The 25,498-nt window shown below is 40.8% G+C and overlaps 1 protein-coding gene across 1 annotated transcript in view; it reads right to left on the bottom strand.

Moving 5' to 3' along the window:
- Positions 1–25,498, bottom strand: part of LOC109931667 (protein unc-13 homolog B) — a 287,923-nt gene that overhangs the window by 17,681 nt on the left and 244,744 nt on the right. Inside the window, exons 29-31 of the mRNA XM_048595579.1 lie at positions 15,083–15,139; positions 14,098–14,178; positions 3,471–3,618 (exon numbers count right to left, since the gene is read on the bottom strand). Of these exons, the coding sequence (XP_048451536.1) occupies positions 3,471–3,618; positions 14,098–14,178; positions 15,083–15,139 (286 nt within the window). The remainder of the gene's footprint in view (positions 1–3,470; positions 3,619–14,097; positions 14,179–15,082; positions 15,140–25,498) is intronic.

The following is a 25,498-nucleotide window of genomic DNA, read 5'->3' as shown; positions in this document are numbered from 1 at the left end:
CTCAACATTGCTGCCAGAGACACCTTCAGTCAAGCAATATGACCAAAGACTAAAAGCAGAACTTGGATTCAGAGATCAAAAAGTTTCATGTTCAGAACTTCATGTATTATTTGAAATTTAGTTTTAATTCTAATATTTTGTGTTTACATAGGTTTTATGAAATCTCAAACATATTTTGACTTCAATACAGTTGTTCTCTAATAGCACTGGAAAAGCACCAGATATTTGAAATATATTCTGTTGTGTTAACACACTGTGAAAAAGGTACCTAGAAGGCTTTTTGCATTGGTATAAAATATTTATTGATTACAAAGCTATAAATTAGCTGGAATCATTCTGGTAATAGGGAACAGATAACCTGGAGCATGAAGTTGTTTCTGACTGCTTAGTCTAACAAGCTTTGCCAATGTGTATTTTCTCCTGATAAAACTTAACCTCATTCATACACCACCCTTTGGCAATAAGAACAGTTAATTAGCTTATGACATTGCAATTTCAGTTTGTTTTAAAAAAACAGCAATATATTAATGGAAAATATTCCAAACTGCCTCACTGTTAAAAACAGTAAAGCTAAAATCAGATCATACTTGCACTTATATATTGTATGCATTTTATCTCAAAACCTACCTCTTTAACTCCTTGCACTACTTAACTCCTTTTTTTGTATTGCATAAAATAATATTCTTTGTGATTTTGTGCATATTCAGTACAAGTAATAGCTTTATTCTGAATCCAGATAGCTTTTGCAGGTTATACAAAAGCTCACTATTAAGAAGCTATTTTTCTATGGTACAATCAACAGAATCATCAGTGAGGACTGACTTTACATCAAGAAAGCACAGCTCTCTGAAACATTCCAGGGACAATAGGAACTTTGTGTTTAATCAAGCCTTTTGTTTTGCTAATGTTGTCAAGGCTGGGCAACATTAGGTGTAGACATACCCTTGTCAGGAAGAGCGTCCTCATTAGCGGTAACCCTAATACCCTTTCCACCATGCACTGATTCATGTTATGAAAGCAGGATAAAAGGAAAAAAAAAGTAGAGTTTATAGATTGCAGCATCAAATCCTGTAGCAGTGGTAGATGAGAAAACTATGGAAATGAACCAAAACCCAAACTTCCTATCCTCACCTGTATGCATAGTGAAAGAAGCTCAAAGTTTGTAGAGGTGAAACTCAATGCTAAATTCAAAGAACAATACAAAATGCAGAAGAAATAGCCTCCCTGTAGCATTTTTTTTAACCAAACATGTACAGCAATAGGCTATATTCAGAAATCTCACCCCAAGTATAATACAGATAACTTATAGCTTCAAAATTAAACCATAAAAATGTCTCTTATAAGAGATCCTTGAAATATCTTGATTTACTTATCAATTCAAAGAAAATAATTAAATTTACACTCCAAACATAAAGAGTAATAAAATTTATTTTGATATCAATGAAAACATGAAAAAATAGCTTCAAATAATTATCCCAACAAAATTAGCTATTTAAAATTAATCAGACAGTGTAGTGCCTGGCTCAGTGAAGCTTGTGGGCTTTTTGAATGTAATTAAACCCTCCACAAACCACTTCAAAGTTAGGCAACTAAAAATCTTGGAACCAGTTTACTCTCATGGGTAGATACAAAAGCCATAAACTGTTCCATAGTTGAATTCATCAGATCTCTGCCCCCTGCTTGGGAGCCTGATGTCTGATTTTTATGGAGTCTGCCACAAACAAGGACAAAAAGTTTGAAGGAGGTCTGTCAATGCCACATTCCTGACTACAGAAAAGCAGCAGGATGGAAAATTGTGTAGGATAAAGTTCACTTAGCTTGGTAAAGTGTGGTGCAGGCCTGAATTTTTGAAGAGCCCCACAACTTGTTTCTTCCCTATCATCTCCTTAGAATGGTTCACCGCCTCCAACCACTTGTGGCACCATGAGCATGAAAATGTACGAGTAAGAATGGGTAGGTTAGCTGTTCATGGCTTATTCTTATAGATAGTGATTTCTGTTTAATTTACTGATCATGGTTCCATTATTGGTTGCCATTGGATGAGTAGATTTTCTGAAGGAATACCTTTCGTACATCATTAAGTCTAACATTGGTCTTACATAACCAGCAGGCATACTTCCTGAAAACTCTTGATTAACCAATGAAATAGCTTATAAATATAATTGTAACAATGGTTCAGTCTTTTAAACAGTGCAGTCACCCACAACAAATCAATTAAGGGCATCAAACATCTTTGACTGTGTGGTTCTAAGCAAGTATATATTTGTACACATATATTGTAGACGTTATCCATATCCAGCATTCTTTGGGCAGTTAAATGTTCATAATGACCGATCACGAAGCAACATACAGCACCAGATCTTCTGGGCACACTACATCTTAGCCTTATATTTTCCTCAAACAAAGACACCAGGGGATGCAGCTGAGGAGCAGTTCCTTGGCTATAGAAAAGTAGTGGGCTGGGACACTTCAATTGAACCAATTCACTATCACATTCTCAAGGGCAACTTGAGATGGGCAATAAATGTTGGCTCAGCCAGTGACTCCCATGAATGAATAAAACAAAATCACTGGCTTGTCCAATAATAGATGTGGGGAACCTTGAAGTTCTCCACAACTTGCCTTTTGGTCCTCTTAGAAAGTAGGCCAAGGGACACCTTTTGTTTTATTCTTGGGGAGATGATACTGGTGTGTCAGCCTGTCACCACTCTCTGTTCCCTGTGATACACCACTTTTTGCAAGATTACAGACAAGAAATTGCTCCAAAAAAAAAGCTATATATACAATATAAAAATGACTCAAGTTCCCGTGGAACTTAATTGCTTAAAAATAGAATTATTTGTACTTTGTAAATTTAAGTTACTCATCTTCATTCATTCCTTCTTATGGAAAGACAGTACATAGGCTACTAATTTCTCTTTAATTTTCATGAGCTAGTTCTGTTATATAGCTCAGTTGACAGAAACCCTACTGAGCTGGGTCATCATCATTGCCTTCCTCTTAGCTGGTACTCCATCTAGCGGGCCACCCTAACTAATAAACTTCCCTCCAACAGGTTCAGGTCATGCTGCAGATCTAATTTTTAAATCTATCTTTAATAATTGAATCAATTGTGAGAAAATTGAGACCTCAAACTGATCATAATCTTTTGAATGGACCAAATTTTTTTTTCTTGGGAATCCACATTTGACAGAAAACATAAAACAAAAATAAAACTAAAAATGATATTCTCAACTTTCAGTAGATCCATAGCATCATAATGCAGCTTTCCAGAAAGTTAGTATCATTTTTTTGTGGGAGAAAACTAACTGGTATGCACAAAAAAATACATATGTCAGTGAACCTTTGAATAGAGGGGAACGTTGACAAAGGAGGAGTGCCAGGTTTGCTCACTACTCTAAACAGGAATACATAGATCAGAGTAACTACACTCTCCCTAGGTTCTAAGAAGTGTTCTTTCAAAAACTTACCCTGAGCAGTCTGAGACTGGATGAATGTTTTGATGAGGGTATCTGTGGTTTGAGTGTAGAGTGAGAGTGCGTATCGCAAGGATTGAAGGTCTGGACTCTTCTCCAGGAAAGTTTTTTTCAGACCATTTCCACCAGCATGGAAGTATTGCTGTAATGTCAAAGTTTGAACATAAACACTCTGACCTCATGAATCACTAACACATGTACCCACAATCTGATCTTCAGCTGTCATTTCAGATAACTTTCTAACAATACTAACAGGGAAATTATGACCAAATAAAAACCGAAAGAACTGCGGATGCTGTAAATCAGGAACAAAAACAGAAGTTGCTGGAATGCTCAGCAGATCTGGCAGCATATGTGAAGACAAAATCAGAGTTAACATTTCAGGTCTGGTGCCCTTCCTCAGATTATCACCAAACTTTAGCTGGTTAAAAAGGTCTTTCCCACGTAAAAACAAAATATAATGGTGTAAATTACACTTAAAATTTTGCCATCTTGAGAAACTGTCATGCATTTAAATATTTGCAAATTAGTTCCCAAAATGAAAATTTCCCCCTTTTCCTGTATTTACAAGTAAAGCCTTTCCTGTACCAACTACCCTTCAAAGAGACAGTCAAATCCCAAGAACTGCTTTCTATATTTTGATCCAGAATGTTAAAACAACAAAATTTCATTCTAACTTACATGTCATTGGTTTGCCAGCACAAGAAAAGTTATGTTAAACACTGTAAATGCGAAACTAAGTAAAAACAGATTATGCTTTTGTTTGATCTTAGTGAGTCAACAGAAAATGACCAATTGCATTTTAACCAGTTTAAAATATCAATGGAGGAGAACACATTCTTAATTAAAGCAACTGCACTGTAATACTTATTTCAGCTGCAGTATTACCAACTTCAAGTGTTGTGATTAATTAACTAGAAAGTAATTCAATTTATTTGTATGCACTAAACAAACTACAAGAGTGCATGATTCCTGTTAGCTAGGATGGAATGGTCATCCTAGTCTTAATGGCTGGACTGACTCAGTCTCTTGACTGGATTATTACAACTACAGTGATGACAGTTTTTGCTTTAAGGTATGAGACAAATGTGAGATATTTCCAAATTGTTAAAGAGTGTTACTCTAGTTTATTAGCAATATTTCAGAGTCCAATCTTCTTCTGCCTTTCAAGCGTAAAAACAAACAATTTAAAAAAAGATATTTTAGATTTAAATAAATGCAGTCACAGATAGTTCAATAAAAGGTTACAGCATTTAGATACTTGGGGTGGGAATTTTCCCAGATAAAATTAGCTTCTTTGTGATTTGAAACTAGTTGCAAGCACTTTCAATAATATTAACTGGCATTATATTTTACATTCACGAGACAAATGTTATTACACCACCTATCACATCAATTCCTGGTACAGAAGCCAAGGCAGCCCAAAGACAATGATTACAGACATAAATAGTGGATTTCAATATCTTAATTGAACAGGTGTTTTTGAAGCAGTGTCAATATCATTAAAACAAACCTTAGAACCAACTTCTTATGAGGGTCAGACCAATGCATGAATCTAGCATTTTCTTTTTTAGATGCTGATTTAATTACATGTATTTCAAAAGAATTTTGAATTTATGGCAGAACTCTTAGGAGCATTGACATACAGAGGGATCTGGATGAACAGGCCCAAAAAACCCTGAAGGTAGATAAGGTGGTCAAGAAGGCATTCAGCACACTTGCCTTCATCGACGAGGGCATCAGATATAAAAGTTGGCAATGTTACAGTTGTATAAAACTTTCGTTAGGTCACATTTGGAATATTGTGTGCTGTTCCTGTCGCCACACTACTGGAAGCAGGTGGATGCTTTGGAAAGGGTGCAGAGAAGGTTTACCAGGATGTTGCCTGATCTGTAGGTTTCCTACAAGCCAAAGTCCCCAGCTGCTGAAAGGAGACCACCATCATCCATGTACCCAAGGAAACACATGCAGCGAGCCTTAATGACTACTGCCCAATAGCTCTGACTTCAATAATCATGAAGTGCTTTGAGAGGCTGGTCATGGCCCTCATCAACTTCAGTCTCCCAACTTGCCTCCTACAGTTTGCCAACCAACATAACAGATCCACAGAGGATGCCATATCCCTAGCCCTGCACTCATTCCTGTGAACATCGGAACATTAACTACAGCTCCACTTTTATAGAACATAGAACAGTACAGCACAGTACAGGCCCTTCAGCCCACGATGTTGTGCCGAACCTTTACCCTAAAGGTCTATCTAACCTCCACCCCTACCTTATACTATCATCCATATGCCTATCTAACAGCCGCTTAAATGCCCCGAATGAGGCCGACTCCACTACCCGCTCCGGCAATGCATTCCACGCCCCTACCACTCTCTGAGTAAAGAACCTACCTCTGACGTCTCCCCTATATCCACCTCCACTCACTTTAAAACTGTGCCCCCTCATAATAGCTACCTCCACCCTAGAAAAAAGTCTCTGACTGTCCACTCGAACCATACCTCTGATCATTTTGTACACCTCTATCAAGTCACCTCTCATCCTTCATCGTTCTAAAGAGAAAAGCCCTAGCTCTCCCAACCTTTCCTCGTAAGACCTTCCCTCCATTCCAGGCAACATCCTGGTAAATCTCCTCTGCACCTTTTCCAACGCATTCACATCTTTCCTGTAATGAGGCGACCAGAACTGGACACAATACTCCAGATGTGGTCGAACCAGGCTTTTGTATAGCTGGAGCATAGCTTCACGGCTCTTGAACTCAATCCTTCCATTAGTGAAAGCTAACACACCATACGCTGTGGACGTGAACCCCAAGATCCCTCTGCTCCTCCACACTGCCAAGATTCTTTCCGTTAACCCTGTATTCTGCTTTCAAATTTGTCCTTCCAAAATGAATCACCACACACTTTTCAGGGTTAAACTCCATCTGCCACTTCTCAGCCCAGCTCTGCATCCTCTCAATGTCCCTTTGTAACCGAGAACAGCCCTCTGCACTATCCACAACTCGACCCACCTTCGTATCGTCCACGAACTTACTAATCCACCCTTCCACTCCTTCATCCAAATCATTTACAAAAATCACAAATAGAAGAGGACCCAGAACAGATCCTTGTGGTACACCACTCATAACTGAACATCATGTTGAGTATTTTCCATCCACTACCACCCTTTGTCTTCTAAGGGTCAGCCAATTCTGAATCCAATCTGCCACATTTCCCCCTATCCCATGCCTCCTTACCTTCTGCATGAGCCTACCATGGGGAACCTTATCAAATGCCTTACTTAAATCCATGTATACCACATCCACTGCTCTACCTTCCTCCACGTGTTTGGTCACCTCTTCAAAGAATTCAATAAGGCTTGTGAGGCATGATGTACCCCTCATAAATCCATGCTGACTATCACAAATCAAACTGTGCCTATCCAAGTGATCATAAATCCTATCTCTCAGAGCCCTTTCCAATAATTTTCCCACCACTGACGCAAGACTAACTGGCCTGTAATTTCTGGGGTTATCCCTATTCCCTTTTTTGAACAAGGGAATGACGCTTGCCTCTCTCCAATCTTCCGGCACTATAACCGTGGACAGTGAGGACGAAAAGATCATCGCCAAAGGCCCTGCGATCTCTTCCCTCGCTTCCCATAGAATCCTTGGATAAATCCCATCAGGCCCGGGGGACTTACCTATCTTCAAGTTCCTCAAAATTCCTGGTGCATCTTCCTTACTAACATTCACCTCCTCTAGCCTACCAGCCTGTTTCACACTGTCCTCCTCTACAACTAAGTCCCTCTCAGTTGTGAATACCGAAGAAAAGTATTCATTAAGGACCTCTCGTATCTCTTTAGGCTCAGTGCACAAATTCCCTTTGCAATCCTTGGTCGGCCCTACCCTTTCTCTGGTCATTTCTTATTCCTCACGTACGTGTAAAAAGCCTTGGAGTTTTCCTTGATCCTATCTGCCAAGGTTTTCTCATGTCCCCTTATAGCTCTCCTAAGCCTTTTCTTCAGCTCCTTCCTGGATAACTTGTATCCCTCTAGAGCCTTTTCCGTTCCTTGTTTCCTAAACCTTATATAAGCATCCTTCTTCCTCTTAACCAGTCATTCAACCTCTCTTGAGAACCAAGGCTCCCTCACTCGACTGCATCTTCCCTGCCTGCTAGGGACAAACATATCGAGCACACACAGTATGCATTCCTTAAACAATCTCCACATTTCAATAGTGCTCTTCCCATTTTATGTTACCCAGTTCTTGCCTAACAGAACTGTAATTACCCCTTCCCCAATTATAAACGTTACCCTGCTGTATGTACCTATCCTTTTCCATGACTATTGTAAAAGTAACAGAGTTATGATCGCTACTGCCAAAATGCTCTCCTACCAACAGGTCTAACACTTGGCCCGGTGCATTGCCAAGCACCAAACCCAAAGTGGCCTCTCCTCGTGTTGGTCTATCTACATACTGTGTCAGGAATCCTTCCTGAACACACTGGACAAAATCCGCTCCATCTAAACTATTACAACTAAAAAGTTTCCAATCAATATTTGGAAAGTTGAAGTCACCCATGACTACAACCCTGTGACTTCTGCACCTTTCCAGTATCTGCCTCCCAATCTGCTCCTCCACTTCTCTGCAACTCTTAGGGGGTCTGTAAAAAACCCCCAACAAAGTGACTGCTCCTTTCTTGTTCCTGATCTCAACCCAAACTGATTCTGTAGACATATCATTCTTGAACTGCCTTTCAGTAGCTGCTATACTAACCCTGATGAGCAATGCCACTTCCCTGCCTCTTTTACCACTCTCCCTATTTCTTTTAAAGCATCTAAATCCCAGAACTTCCAACAAACATTCCTGTCCCTGAGTTACCAAGTTTCTGTAATGGATCACAACATCGTAGTTCCAAGTACTGACCCATGCTCTAAGTTCATCCACCTTATTTCTGATATTTCTAGCATTGAAGTATACACACCTCAAACCATCCCTGTGTCCATAATTACGCTCCATGTACCGCATTTCTTCATTAACAACCTCACTCCCTGTTGTGTCTGTTGGAAGGCTGAATACCTCATCCTCTGAATTACAAATCCGGTTCCCCACCTCCTGCCAATCCAGTTTAAACCATCCCGTATAGCTTGAGCAAACCTCCCTCCCAGGATATTTGTGCCCTTCCGGTTCAGGTGCAACCAGTCCTTACTGTACAGGTCCCATCTTCCCCAGAATGTGCTCCAATTATCCACATAATGGAAGCCCTCCCTCCTACACCAGCCCTGTAGCCACGTGTTTAGCTGCACTCTCTCCCTATTTCTTACCTCATTATCACATGGCACTGGTAGTAATCCAGAGATAACTACCCTGTTTGTCCTGGACTTCAGCTTCCAACCTAACTCCCTGTTCTCGTTTTTCACATTCTCAGTCCTTTTCCTACCTATGTCATTGGTACCGATGTGTACCATGACTGCTGGTTGCTCACCCTCCCCCTTAAGGATCTTGAAGACACGACCCGAGACATCACGGACCCTGGCACCCGGGAAGCAACATACCATCTGTTCATCTCGTTTGCGTCCACAGAACCACCTGTCTGTGCCTCTTACTATTGAATCCCCCACTACAATTGCTCTCCTATTCTGCCCCCTTCCCTTCTGTGCCACAGGGCCAGGCTCAGTGCCAGAGACCTGTCCGCTATGGCCTTCCCTTGGTAGGTCGTCCTCCCCAACAGTATCCAAAACGGTATACTTATTATTGAGGGGAACGGCCACAGGGGATCCCTGCATTGTCTGCCTATTCCCTTTCCCCCTCCTGACAGTCACCCAGTGACCTTTTTCCTGTACCTTGGGTGTGACCACCTCCTTAGAACTCCTCTCTATCACCCCCTCAGCCTCCCAAATGATCCAGAGTTCATCCAGCTCCAGCTCCCTAATGCGGTTTGTGAGGAGCTGGAGTTGGGTGCACTTCTCGCAGGTGAAGTCAGAGGGGACACCAGCAGTGACCCTTACCGCCCACATCCTGCAAGAGGAGCATGCAACTGCCCTAGCTTCCATTCCCTCTACTCTAGATTTCCAGAAGAATTTAAAAAAAAACACCATTTCAACACCATTATCCCCTCCAAACTGATCTCAAAACTGAGAGACCTTGGTCTTGGCTCCGCCCTCTGCAATTGGATCCTCAGCTTTCTGACAGATAGGCTGCAATCAGTGAGGACAGGTACCTGCACCTCAAAGAACAAAGAAAATTACAGTACAGAAACAAGCCCTTCGGCCCTCCAAGCCTGCACCAACATGCTGCCCTTCACAACTAAAACCCCCTACCTTTCTGGGGACCGTATCCCTCTATTTCCATCCTATTCATATATTTGTCAAGACGCCCTTTAAAAGTCACTATCGTATCTGCTTCCACTACCTCCCCCGGCAGCGAGTTCCAGGCACCCACCACCCTCTGTGTAAAAAAACTTGCCTCGTACATCACCTTTAAACCTTGCCCCTTGCACCTTAAACCCATGGCCCCTGGTAACTGACTCTTCCACCCTGGGAAAAAACTTCTGACTGTCCACTCTGTCCATGCCCTTCATAATCTTGTGGACCTCTATCAGGTCACCCCCTCAACCTCCGTCGTTCCAGTGAGAACAAACCAAGTTTCTCCAACCTCGCCTCATAGCTAATGTCCTCCATACCAGGCAACATCCTGGTAAATCTTTTCTGTACCTCTCCAAAGCCACCACATCCTTTCGGTAGTGTGGGAACCAGAATTGAACACAATATTCCAAATGCAGCCTAACTAAGGTTCTATAAAGCTGCAACATTACCTGCTAATCTTCAAACTCAATGCCTCGGCCAATAACGGCAAGCATGCCGTATGTCTTGTCGACTACCTTTTCCACCTGCTTTGCCACTTGCAGTGACCTGTGTACCTGTACACCCAGATCCCTCTGCCTATCAGTACTCTTAAGGGTTCTGCCATTTACTGTATATTTTCCATCTGAATTAGACCTTCCGAAATGCATTACCTCACATTTTTCCGGATTAAACTCCATCTGCCATCTCTCTGCCCAAGACACCAACCGATCTATATTCAGCTGTATCCTTTGACGGATCTCATCACTATCCGCAATTCCACCAACGTTTGTGTCATCGTCAAACTTACTAATCAGACCAGTTACATTCTCCTCCAAATCATTTTTATATATTACAAATAGCAAAGGTCCCAACACTGATCCTTGAGGAACGCCACTAGTCACAGCCCTCCATTCAGAAATGCACCCTTCTACAGCTACCCTCTGTCTTCTATGACTGAGCCAGTTTTTTATCCATCTTGCAAGCTCACCTCTGACCCCGTGCGACTTTATCTTCTGTATCAGCCTGCCACGAGGGACCTTGTCAAAGGCCTTACTGAAGTCCATGTAGACAACATCCATTGCCCTACCCTCATCGATCATCTTCGTCACTTCCTCAAAAAACTCAACCAAGTTAGTCAGACACGACCTCCCCTTCACAAAACCATGTTGCCTCCTCCACAATAACACTTAACACTGCAGCCCACCAAGGATGCATCCTCAGCTCCCTACTGTACTCCCTGTACACCTACGACTGTGTTGCCAAATTCCGAATGAACGCTATCTACAAGTTTGCTGACGACACCACCGTAGTGGGACGGATATCTAACAACGAGTCAAAATACAGAAGGGAGATAGAGGGCTTGGTGACGTGGTACAATGAAAATAATCTGTCTCTCAACACCAGCAAAACTAAAGAACTGATCATCGACTTCAGAAATAAAGGAGGAGAACATGCTCCCAACTACATCAACGGAATTGAGGTTGAGAGAGTGAAGAGCATCAAGTTCCTCGGAGTGATGATAACCGACGACCTGTCCTGGATTTCCCATGTAAATGCGACAGTCAAGAAGGCACAATACCTCTTCTTCCTCAGGTGGCTCAGGGAATTTGCCATGTCCATAAAGACCCTCACCAACTTCTACAGATGCTTCATTGAAAGCATACTGTCCAAGTGCATAATGGTTTGGTATGGCAACTGCTCTGCCCAGGACCGTAAGAAACTACAGAAATTGGTGTGCACAGCCCAGACCATCACAGAAGCCAACCTTCCATCCACGGACACCACTTACATGGCTCGCTGCTGTGAAAAGGCAGCCAACATCATCAAAGACCCATCGCACCCTGGTAATGACCTCCTCCAACCTCTTCTGTCAGACAGAAGTTACAGAAGCCTGACCCTCCGGCCATTATCAGACTGTTGAATGGACTGTAGCCTCAAATAATGTAACCTGCAATGTAACTTGTATGCCTCTCAGTCTTTTTGATCGGTACATTCTTTGCTTGCTGTGATCTGCCTGTACCGCTCATAAACAAAGCTTTTCACCATATTTTGGTACACGTGACAATAAAATCAATCAATATCAGGTTGGATAAACTCAGATTGTTTTTGCTGGAAAGATGGAGGCTGAGGGGCGACCTGATAGAGGTTTACAAAATTATGAGAGGCATACATAGGATGGGTAGTAACAGGCTTTTTCCCAGGTTGTAAAGGTCAACTACAAGAGGGCACAGGTTCAAGGTGAGAAGGGGTAAGTTTGTGGGAGAAGTACAGGAAAAACTTTTCACACAGAGGGTGGCGGCTGCCTGGAATGCACTGCCAGTGCAGGTGGTGGAAGCAGGCACATTAGCAACATTTAAGAAGTATCTTGATAGACACATGAACAGGAGGCAAACAGGGTGATGGAAACCGCACATGGGCAATAAGTAGCGGGTCTAAATAAAGATTAGGAATCAGTATAGGCTTGGTGGTCAATGATGTACTGTATTAAAATTTCAAAATAAATGAGGGTAGAAATTACTGAGGCAATAACACCAGACAAGTGCATTCACATGACAACCCACTGTTATTTTACTGAACTAGTAAGCATGTAAAAAAGAGAATAAACACCTCTGCTAAAACAGCTGTCAGAGGACTGTCACTAAAATACATTAAATAGCCATTTACTACTATCATCAAGAGCAATTTCCAAACTAGATAATTTCTTTTCTTCCCTGTCAAGCAAAGTTTCATGTATTGATTAAAATAAATAAAGGCACAAAAATGATTAAAAATGAAGACATAAATAAAATGTCTTTTCACAGTTTATTTTTACTCTTCGGTAGCACTGACAACTGCCCCATCTAGAAATTTGAAACCTATTCGAAATAAAGTAACATTCACAAAGTAAACAAAATTGAACATAGCATTCAAGTTTATAGAGCATTACTTCGCTCTACAACTCGTTCAGAAAGGCAAAAAGCTGTGTCACAGTGTAGAAAAATGTAACTGCCAATTCTGTGATGTAACAACTGGCATACTCATAAAAAACGGTGAAAAAACTCATTCAGGGAACAACCAATTAATCTCAAAGTACCAGCTTGAGCCAGTCCTGAAGAAAATTAAAGCAAAATACTGTGGAAATCAGAAACATACACAGAAAATGCTGGAGAAACTCAGCATGTCTGGCAGCATCTGAGGAGAGAGGAACTAAGTTGACAGAGTTAAATTCTAAGCAACACTTAGAGAATTATACAATCACACTGTACAGAAGGGGCCCTTCGGTTTATTGAGACTGCACCAATAAAAAAAACTACTTTAAATGTACATTAGCCCCACTCTCCTGCTGTTGGTCTATAATTTTGAATGTTATGACACTTCAAGTGCTCTTGCAGCTTTAAACAGTGCCCCGTTGTTAATGACCCTTCAACTAAGGGAACAGCTGCTTTCAATTCACCTTGTCCATGCCCCTCATAATCTTATATACCTCAATCAGGTTCCCCCTCAGCCTTCTTTGCTGTAAAGATGGCAACCTGTGCTTAACCAGCCTTTCTTCATATCTAAACTGCTCCATTGCAGGCAGCATCTGGTGATCATTAGAATCGAAGCGTTAACTGTTTCTCTCTGCACAGACGCTGCCAGATTTGTTTTATATGTATTGAAGACAAATGTTCAATGAATTGTGATGCTCAGAAACCATCAATTCATTTTTAAAAAATTGTAGGGAACCAGTGTTGAAAGAAAGTAACATTTGGTTGATTTTTTGACAAGGTCCACTCCCAACTTCCAACCAACCAGATCAGTGATGATCAACATCAATCTGATTGCTTCTGACAAATTTTAATTGTGCGTTTTGATCTGACTCCTTAACATTCTCAATCATTGCTAGTATGATGATTTTCCTGTGAAATATAACAAGCTGGCCATGTGTTGAAATACAAACAGCTTTAAAAAACTGGTGACTGACACTTACATACAATCAGAGGAATACCCACAGGCATGTGAAAAAAGTTGCTCTGATGAAGAGTCACCAGACTCAAAACGTTAACTCTGCTTTCCCCCCACAGATGCTTTCAGACTTACTGAGTTTCTTCAGCAATTTCTGTTTCTTTTCAGATATCTAGCATCCACAGTTCTTTATTTTTGTGAAACAAGTTAGCTTTGTGGGAAAAGAATGACGTTACATATTCAAATTTCCTGGAGTTCCAATATTTGCCTTCAGGTTTAATTTGACATAAGATCAGAATGATTCACAATTTTTCTAATCTCAGTTAGATGGAATAATTTAGAATTAAAACTGTATTCCTCTCACTTACCTTAATTGTGTCGAGTGCCAAATCCATAATAGCACATTGTTTTGGTGTAAGGCTTTTGGCTTCTTCCCGAACCATGTGATCCTGGAAAATTCAAATCTTGCACTATTAGATATTTCATAGAAACAAGAATATTGCTCACTTGTACATATATATGAAGTGACAAGCTTTTTTTTGTCCTCACGAAGGGAATAAAATATTAAAATGAACTTATTTGGTGTCTATTAGTAAATGATTTATTAGAAGTCCAATGAAATCCTCAAAGTTTTATGTGGAGAACCTCCTAATGACTTGAGAGCTGATCATAAAATTCAAACATTTGCAACAGCAAGACCTTCTTTGTTGTTAATCATAGTCAAAGAACAAAATAAGCATTTCTTGCTTCAAGAAAGAACAAAACTATACGTGATGAAATCTATAATAGAGGCGTGTCAGAGAATTGCATGACTGCTCATATTTGTTTTGGAACAGGCTTATAAAGTAATTATAAGAGCTTAACCACAAGGTATTAGTGAATCTTTGTGGATGGGTATTAACCCATTCTAGTTTGTTTCCATCCCACAGTTCTGTGAAACATAATTTTTTCTTGGCTTCATTCCAGAGGAATTGAGTATGTGTTGTGGTAAGTACAGAATGTACCTGAAAATGCACATTTTTATTTCACTGGGACATCCTGAGTTCAAGTTTACTTGCAGCCACTGGTAGTGACCGAAAACAAAGGTTTTGATTTCTCATCTTTCCGTTGCTACGATTAATCCGCAATATCATTCAATACATACTGCGAAAGCACTTACTAAAAATTAAAAACTGATTCCAAATAGCATTCTTGCATTTCATGAGAGCACCATAATAATTTATATCTTTGAATTTGTTACAAACAAGAACTATATTTTAAAAGACACCAAGCTTTCTTTCCTTTAAACACAGCACAAGCATTTCTCTATACAGCACACAGATTTACTGCTCATGCAATAAAATACACTGATACCTTCAGTTTTGATAACTGCCCCAGTTCTTTAGCAGCAGTGAAAATCAGCTGAGTTCCCTGTGATTGCATGTATTAGAAGGAAGAAAAACAATCAAAAATTGGATTTTCACAAAATCTTTAAAAAGCAATTTTAATAAATGGGCTGTAAATGTGCTATATATACACACATTTATATTATGGTTTAGATTTCCTGGTCAACAGCAGAACACCAGCACTCGCCACTGATCTTAAAGAATGTTTCTCACAAAGAACGAGCAACATTTTTCCCTTTGCCAAGCTTTATATTGGTCAAGAATATGCTCAGATATTCAGTGATGTTTCCAAGTAGATTAAGCACATTGAAGAAGCCACAGACAGCAAACCAGGAAACTGAATCCAGTGGGGACCATTCATATTTTATACATTTTGTGGAGAACAAAATAAAAATTGGGATATACCACATGGGAAAAAAAAGGTTGGAAGTTGAGCTTTATTAAGCAATTTTTTAAAAATAAACTTATTGAAACCTGTGGATACATTGTAATATTGAAATTTGACATTCCATAAACATAAAATTTGTATTTCAAGACTAGAGAAGTATGTGACTTACTATGCCTTTAAAATCCTGTTAGACCTCATTATACAAGGTGTAACATTTTCAGAGTTATTTTTGTGGTATTACACTGTAAAGGTGACATTTATGTAAGTTCAGTGATTTCTAAGATTGTTATCTGCAGAGACTTCAACAACGTAACCTGTCAAGTAACAGGGAATTACTGTCAGCAATTTGTGGACATGTGTACTTAATTGTGCATCTGCAGGCATCAGAAGTTACTGTCAGTTTCACACATAACAATGACACTAACAGCTTTGCCATCAAAACTAACACAAAATCCAGTTCTAAATATTGTATCCATAATTAAGGTACAGAATTTTAAATCAGAAGGCATCTAATTATATCAATATAATTATAGTATGAATTAATTCATTATTATTCAAATGAAGCAATCTCCAGTGCCTATTAGAATATCTTACTTATGAATTAATCTGCTACATAATGCTTGAGGTGATAATTTATCGATCAAGAGTCCAGTATGTTCCCAGGGTTAAAAGAAACTACCATGACTGAACCAGACATTTGCATGATTCATATCCATTTATACACTGTAATTAAATGTACTGTAACTATTATAGCCTCAGAACTCTCCACAGACCTAAAAATAATTGTTAAAAAAAACTCCAATTGGTCACCCCAGATAAACATACATATTCCATTAACTGAATGGAAATCATTGTGTAGGCTGGCTTGCAAAGTACCAATTGATTCACAACAATCACCACAAAATAGATCAGAGGGGGAGTGAAGGCTCTTGTGGTGTGGTGGTAATATTTCTACCTCTGAGCCATGAAACATGGGTCCAAATCGCACCTGGCTCCAGTGGTGTGTCATAACATATCTGGACAGACTACTTAAAAATATCTAGATCAGTGGAAAAGTGGGTCATATTTGCTTTTGTGCAATAGTTTAAGACAGACTATCAATATTTAAAATTTTATTTCATATGATAATTTAATTCTAAAGTTACCATCATGGATTGCAAGGTAAAAATGGGAGGAAACCTCTGAAAAAGTTTGCTTGTCATGAGGGCAACGGTGGTTGTTATAATGATTACAATCTTTCACACCTAAAATTACAGACTAGCGCCAAGAACGAGGGGAACTCAAGTATATTGATTACAATACTGGACAGGTAATCCAGAGGCTTGCAATAATGAGCCAGAGGCGATGAATTTGAATTCTACCACAATAGCTTGGGATTTTAAATTCAATTAATTGAACAATTGGATTTTCATAAAAACGCATCTCATTCAGAGAATGTGCTGCCTTACCCAGTCTGAACAACATGCGACTTCAGATCCACAACAACATGGTTGACTTTTAACTGCCCTCTAAAAAATCTAGCTACTAAGCTGCATTTAATTTTTTAAAAAGTTCAACGATCCAATATATGCAGGAATGATAACACACTGGGTACTGCTACTTTTCCTTGGCTTTAACAAACTGCTTAACCCCTCGATGGATAGCCACAGAAGGTGACCGGATTTGCTAGGAATTGAAAAGAATTAAACAGAATAACACATGCCAGTTTCGGTCTCGGGGATCCAAGATGCAGGCGCTATTTTTTTTTTTATAGGCTTTTAGAATCTGACACCCGCCTTAGGTCGGCCATTGTACTAATCAAGAAGATAGCCAGTAACACATCCCTTTCAGAATGGAGCATGAAAAGAGGCACCAAATCAGTTTCATGAGAACTTTTCATGGGAGGTGACAGGAGGGTTTACAATGGCTTAAAGTAATTGCTACATGAGTCAACAAGATTCATCCAGTTAGGTTTCTGGTGAATGAAAACTCCCAGAAGTAGTTCGTGGGAATTTAGCAATGGTACTGATGTTGAAACATCTTGCACAACTACTTGCTCACTATGCTCTTTGGAGTGGCTCATCCTGTATTGGTCCTTGACTTTATCAAGCTGTCACCTTGGCTCACAGCAGTTGTCAGCATGTGCCAAGGGCCAAGGCAAAATAAAATCTACAAGAACAGGTCAAAGGCTAGAAATACAGCATTGTGTAACTCACCTCCTACCTCCCCAAAATCTGTTTTTCACCTACAAGGCACAGGTCAGAAATGTGATGGAATACCCCCAAGATGCTCAACATCATTCAAGACAAAACATCCTGCTTGATTGGCACATCATCTACTACTTTCGATATTCAACCTCTTGATGATCAACATACAGTGGCAGTAGTTTACACCATCTACAGGCTTCACTGCAGTGACCCACCCACGTTCTTTTAACAATATCTTCTAAATCCATGACACCTACCATCTAAAAGGACAAGGGCACCAAGCTGCAAGTTGCCCACCAAGCCACACACCAGGCCTGAGAAAAGATAATTATGAAAAATATAGGTTGGCAGTAGTAACAGCCATGTGCTGAACATAAACCTTTAATCGCCAACACTGTTTTCTACCTCCTTAAATTATAAGACTCTTTGAATGCACTCTTGTTCTATGCATCTAGTCAACTATGTTATCATCAGGCAGTGTGGCAGGCAAAATGTGTGTTTAATTAGAGCCATATGTGACATTAATTGTGGCCCTAGCACTGACCCCTGTGGCACTCCATGAGTTACAGTTTGCCATTCTGAAAATGACCTCCTTATCCTCTCTATCTTCTTTCTGTGCTCTTATTTTATTCCGAAGCCTACAGTGTAGTACCTTGTCAAATGCCTTCTGAAAATCCAAATATGTAACATGCACGGCATTCCCTTTATCAATCCTGCTTGTTACCTCCTCAAAGAATTCCAATACATTTGTCATACATGAATTTCCCCTTGTGAGGTCATGCTGCCTCTGCCTGATCATATTTTATATTTCTAAATAATCTACTATTACATCCTTTTAAATAGATACTGACATTTTCCAAATGACACATCTCAAGCTAATTAGTCTATAAATGACCTTTTTTTGTCACCTTACCTTTCTAAGTAAAGGTATTACATTGGAAAACTGCCAATCTTCTGGGACTTTTCTAGAATCTAATGATTCTTGGCAGATTAGCAGCAATCCACTATCTTTGTAGCTACTTCTTTTAATATCCTACCATACATCCCATCAGGTCCAGGGAGCTAAGTCATCTTTAGCCCAATTGGTTTCCCTAGCCTTGTCTCTGGATGAGACCTTGTTGCCTTTAATACTTCCGTCGTGTTAGTTAAGACTCCAACCACTAGAGAATTAGCATCCTGATTCCCACTCACAATATGGCAGTGCCCTCGGTCAGGTTATACAAATTAAAATTTAGGGAACTGACCAGGCAATATGGAATTGAAGGTACACAACATCAGGGGATTATTGGAACTTGAAGAGGCATTTGACAGAATGCAGAAAAGATGTATGATAATAATTCTGGCGTGAAGAGACTTCCAATTTGAGAATAGATTGGAGAAGCTGGGCAGTTCTGCTTAGAAAAGAGGTGGATTTGACTAAAGCTTTCAAAATTGGAAAGAGTAGAGACAGGAAGAGCTCACATTGGAGAAAGGGTTGGGAACCAAGGACACAGATTTAAGATTCATCACAAAAGAACCAATAACGTGAGGAAAAACTTATTGTATGCATTGCCATTACAGCATGACAGATGTAGACTGAATTTTAGCTTTTGAAAGGAAACAGGAGTTTGCAGCTTAAGAAAAACCATTTAATCACTCCAAACTGCTCCCTTTCCTTCATAAATCTCAGGCCCCAGCACTTCCTAAAACACTCACATCAAACATGCTCCTGGTATATATAAGTTCTAGCCCAGAATCCACTTCTAAAAATGCACAGTTTTTCAGGTTAAGACAAAAACCCGCCAAAAACGTTAGTAGATTTGCTTCAGTAAACTTGCAGCTATTTTATCTTCAATCACCAGAGGGGGATGTACATCACAACTTGGAACTCTGTTGGAGTCTTTGTCAGTACATTTATTTCCCCTTTTAGTTTGTATATGTCATCACAATTTTATTCTTTGTTAATTGAACATCAGAAATAATGGCTAAGCAAAATCCAAGTTTACTATTTTAGACACACTAGACCCATTATGTACCACATGGCGGGAGGGGGTCACATCACATGTCTTTAGCTGGGAATCCTGGAAATACCGGGATGATGAAAGTCCTGTCAAATTTAATAGCAATATTGAATTTGCACTTTTGAGACAGTGGGGAGGGGTTGGGAGAGATCTCAAAGATTAGAGGGATCCCATAAGGCACAAGAAATAGGAACAGGAGTAAGCTGTTATGTCCCTTAAGCCTGTTCTGCCATTCGATAGGATCACAGCTGATCTAACATTCCTCATGTCTACTTTTCTGCCCTTTCTCCGTAACCCTTGATTCTGCTACTGATCAAGAATCTATCTAGTTCAGCCTTAAATATACAGAAGAAATCTATCACCCCAACTCTCTGTAGCAAAGAGTTCCAAAAACTCACAACCCTCCAAGAGAAGAAATTCCTCATTTCTGTATTAAATTTGCACCTCTTAATTATGAGACTATGTTCTTTGGTCCTAGACCCCTCTGTGAGGGGATATATCCTTTCAGCATTTACCCTGACAAGCCCCTTAAGAATCCTATATGTTTCAATGAGATCACCTCTCACTTTTCTAAAGTCCAATGACGAGAGTCCCACCAGTTTAACCTTTGTGCATAAGACAATTCCTCCTTATTGGAGAATCATACAAATGAATATTCTCTGAACCACCTCCAATAAAATGATGTATTTTCTTAAATAAGGGAACCAAAATTGTTCCCAATACTCCAGATGTGGTTGCACCAGCATCTTGTACATGTGCAGTAAGACTTGACTACTTTTATACTCCAAACCTCTTGAAATAATGGCCACCATTCCATTTGCCTTCCTGATTACCTGCTGCATCTGTGTGCTAGCTTTCTGTGTTTTGTGCACAAGTACCTACAGGTTCCTTTGTGTTACAGCCTTTTGCAGTTTTTCTCTATTGAATTATTACTCTATTCTTTTGTTCTCCCTTCCAAAATGTACAACTTCGCATTTTCCTCCTCCACATTCTTCATTATTAATGGAGTGCTCAAAATATCTACCACCATAGAGACTGATGGAAAATATCCATTTAATTCCTCTGCCATTTCCTTGTTCCCCATAACTGTCTCCCCAGATTCATTTTCTGAGGGGCCTATGTTAACTTTGACCTCTCTCTTCCTTTTTGTATATTTAAAGAAGTTCTTACGTCAGTTCTTTGCTAGTTTACCCTCAGTTTATTTTCTCTGTTTTTATCATCTTTTTCATCTGCCTTTTCTGGTGTTATGGACCAGACCAAACCCCTTCAAAATATGTTAAGAAGATAGCCTAGACCTTAACATTTTCTTCTCTTAAAGGCAAGTGCCAGGTGTTGAATTTCATTGCAATTCAATTGATCAAGCAAAACACACTTTATTCATACACTACAGTTAAAATAAAACAAAAGAAAGAAGAAATTGGAGTAACTAAACTCTGTTGGAAAACTGAACAGAATATTGGATTAATTAACTGCTAAACAGTAACTGTCCCAAAATAGTAACATCCCATAAACACACCCTTGGCAAAGGCAAATTCAGTGAAATAGATTGTCTGACTTGCAATTCTCCAGTCAGGAGGAAAAATAAACATCAAGAGAAAACTGAGAGAGAAAGTAGAAGGCAGAGATGTACTGCAGCTTCCAAGCCTAGCTTCAAGGCCCCAGCAACTGCTACTGAAAAATTAAAACTAAAAATACTGATTCTGTGGGAGCTTGACTTTACATATTCAGGCTGCTTCTGTTGTTCCAACTTTAAAACAAAACCAATGCCTCACAAGCTGTTTACTTTATTGGCTTTGGAGCAAACTGCCTTGCATTGCTGTCACAACCTTTCTTCATAAAAATAACCAAGATGCAATAGATCTTTTAAAACTATAGTATCATCGCACCAGATTCTGAATTTATCCCAGTGTTAGGGCTATCATTGACTCTTGCCTCCTTATAAAGTTTTTCTTTCAGCGACGGTAGATCGAGCATGGGCTGGAGTAATGGCGTAGATCAAGAGTGGGCTGGCAGGAGTGGGCCAGTGAGGCAGCTGCAGCAACAGCAAGCCAGCAAGGCAGCGCAAGGGTGGGTTGGTGAGGCAGCAGTGGCAAGATCCGGCAAGTGAGGCAGCCCAGAGCGGGACTCTGGCAGAGGAATGACAAGGGCTGGAAAGTCAGGAGCAGGACTCTGGTGGAGGAATGGAGAGGGCTAGAAAGCCTGGAGCAGGGCTGTGGCAGTGGAAAGGAAAGTTGGATTCTCTTAAGTGTTTTCTTATCTTATTCTAAGTTAATGTGAATGGTGCCATGTACGTACGGAGAAGGTACACACTTTTCAATGTATTTTTACATTGAATACATGCGACAATAAATGATTCAATTCAATTGGCTAGCCATGGTTGGTTTATCCATTTCTTTGAATCTCTCCTCCCCACTAGGTCTATTTTTGCTGAGAGTCATAAATTACCTCCTTAAATATCTGCCACTGCTTGCTAATCTATCCAGCTAGAAGCTGTTCTTCCAGCTTGTGCTGATCTTTGCCGGAGCACTGCAGTGAACCCAAGACAGAGATGAAGACCATTGAACATGGTGGTGTGTTGAAATGGCAGCATCCACCAGCCTCCACATCCAAAGGATCATTAGCTGGCATTTCTGCCACCTGCAAGATGCCACCAGTAGACACATATTTCCCTTCCACAGGGACTGTTCCCTCTGGGACACCTTGGTCCACTCCTTTTCCACTCCCAAAATCTCCCCACGGCACCTTCCCATGCAATTGTAGAAGGGGCACAGATAGGGTGAATAGCCAAGGTCTATTCCCCAGAGTGGGGGAGTCCAAAACTAGAGGACCTAGGTTTAAGGGGAGAGGGGAAAGATTTAAAAGGGACCTGGGGGGGCAACTTTTTTCACACAAAGAGTTCAGCTGAATGGTCCATTTCTGTGCTGTAAACCTCTATTACTCTACATCATTGCAGAAGAGATTGTAGCAGATAGTCTGCTTGAGTGACCATTGAAACAATTCTCTTCCTCAAAGTAACCAATCAATGCTGAAAAAAGCTATTCCTGTTGAATCTGGCAGCTGAACTGCGAGGTTTCTTTGCAGCTATTAAAGTCAAATGACTTGAAAAACCTGAGGAAAACTTGTGGCATCCAGGGTCATGGGGATGGGGTGAGTAAAGGCATTGGTATTCGATCAGCCATGATCATACTGAATGGTGAGATATGTTTAACGGGCTGAATGGCCTGCTCCTTTTCCTGTGTACATATGAATACTTACCCGAATACACTACCTGTAGGACAGATGGGCAGGCTACCTAGGTTTCTGCCATACGATTCTACAACTAGCTGTGAGCTGGTCAAACTTCTACGATAAATACACGAGACATAGCCATGTAAGTAGGCCATTTGGTCTATTGCGTCTGCTCCGCCAGTCAATGAGATCATGGCCGATTTGATAATCCTCAACTCTCTTTTCCTACCTTTTCCCCATAACTGATTCTCTCTCTGATTGAAAATCTGTCTATCACAGCCTTGATATTACTTAATGGTCCGACCTCCTGTGGTAAATACCACAGATTCACTATGTTCAAAGAAGAAATTCCACCTCATCTCTGTCGTAAAACATACAACACTTACTGAGATTATTATTGTAGTTAATACATTCATGAGATGTGTGCGTCGCTGGCTAAGTCAATATTCTCTGCACTGCCTCCAATACTGGTATACCTTTCCTTAGATAAGGGGAAGAACATTGTTCACAGTATTCCAGGTGTGTTCTAACTCATGCCTTATTTAGCTTTCGTAAAACATGCCCAATTTTATATTTCATTCCCTTTGACATACTGGCTAACAGTCTATTTACCATCCGTATTACCTGCTGAATCCAGATGATAGCATTTTGTGATTCATGGGGGAGGGCCTCTCTATGCTGCAGCTTTCTGCACTCTTCCCCATTTATAAAATATTCAGCTTTTTGATTCTTCCTGCCAAAGTCCATAACCTCACATTTTGCCACATTATATTTCATCTGCTAAGTTATTGTCCATTCAGTTAACTTGTCTATACCCCTGTATAGACTCTGTCATCCTCACCATTTGCCTTCCCAACTATTGCAATGTCATCAACAAACTTGGTGATAGTACATTCACTACCATCATCCAAGGCACTAATATACATTGTAAATTATTGTGGCCCAGCACTGAACCCTGTGGCACCAGGGACAGGTTGCTGTCCTGAAAGTGCCTCCTTTACCCCAACACAGTTTTTTTTTTATTAGTTAGTCAATTGTCTGGTCATGCTAACAGTCTAGCCACAGCTAAGAACAAAGTGCCAGGGCTTCCCAAAGTGGGGGTTGGGTCATGAGCTTAAAATTTTGGGATTGCTGGCTCCAAGGTATCAATAGCCCCAGGGAGCTCTGACTGAATTATAACAACGGTGTTCCCTCACAGGCAGGTCCCCACTTTCACTGGCCCTCCCTTGTTCTTTCCTTCCCCTGTTCAGTTCCCACCTTGGAGGCTACAGCAATTTTCATGTCTCAAAATGGTGTCACAGAGTCAAAAGGTTTTGGGATGCACTGACCTAGAAGGACAGGAGCATCAGATGCATGGGAACAACGCCATATGAGGCTTCCCCTCCAAACCAAATATCTTCCCGACTGGAACTATGTCAGTGGTCCTTCACTGTTGCTGGGTTGACGTCCTGAAACTCCCTTCTTAACAGCACTATCCTACACACCAAGGACTACACAACAGCACTATCCTACACAACAGTAGTAAACAACAGCGGCGGGAGTCCGGGAAGAAGCACGAGGGCACTCTGGGAAGGTAAGCTTTTCGATTATAGAAGTCTTACCTCGCGTGACTCCATTTTTGGAGTGAGTGAGTGAGGTAATATATTTGGGTGGTTGCTTTACCCGAAACACTATCTAGATAGTGTCTCCCACCCATCCTCCTCCTCTAACCAAAAAAAAGGTTCCGAGCGCCGATTTGGTAAGGTTACTAGTTTTTTTTTCCAATATTCTGTTTGGGAATTCAGAACAGTGGGAATGGATGTTAGGGCAGTTGCATGCTCCTCCTGTAGAATGTGGGAGGTAAGGGTCACCACTAGTGTCCCCACTGACTTCATCTGCGGGAAGTGCACCCAACTCCAGCTCCTAACTGCGTTAGGGAACTGGAGCTGGAGCTCGATGAACTTCGGATCATTCGGGAGGCTGAGGGGGTAATTGAGAGGAGGTACAGGGAGGTGGTCACACCTCAGGTACAGGATAAAGGTAGATGGGTTACAGTCAGGGGACGGAAAGGGAACAGGCAGACAGTGCAGGGATCCCCAGTGGCCGTTCCCCTCAATAACAAGTATACCATTTTGGCTACTGTTGGGGGTGATGACTTACCAGGGGTAAGCCATGGGGTACAGGTCTCTGGCACAGAGTCTGTCCGTGTTGCTCAGAAGGGAAGGGGGGAGAGGAGGTGAGCATTAGTCATTGGGGACTCCATAGTTAGGGAGACTGAAAGGAGATTCTGTGGGAACGAGAGAGACTCGCGGTTGGTGTGTTGCCTCCCAGGTGCCAGGGTCCGTGATGTCTCGGCTCGTGTTTTTGGGATCCTTAAGGGGGAGGGGGAGCAGCCCCAAGTTGTGGTCCACATAGGCACCAAAAGGGATGAGGATGTAAGGCAGAAATTCAAGGAGCTAGGGTGGAAGCTTGGAGCTAGAACAAACAGAGTTGTTATCTCTGGTTTGTTACCCGTGCCACGTGCTAGCGAGACGAGGAATAGGGAGAGAGAGCAGTTGAACACGTGGCTACAGGGATGGTGCAGGAGGGAGGGATTCAGATAC

This window comes from Rhincodon typus, chromosome 1 (genome assembly GCF_021869965.1).
Source record: "Rhincodon typus isolate 14 chromosome 1, sRhiTyp1.1, whole genome shotgun sequence".
Lineage (NCBI taxonomy): Eukaryota > Metazoa > Chordata > Chondrichthyes > Orectolobiformes > Rhincodontidae > Rhincodon > Rhincodon typus.
The sequence above is the reverse complement of the archived record's forward strand: the minus strand, read 5'-3'. Positions and strand labels throughout refer to the sequence as shown.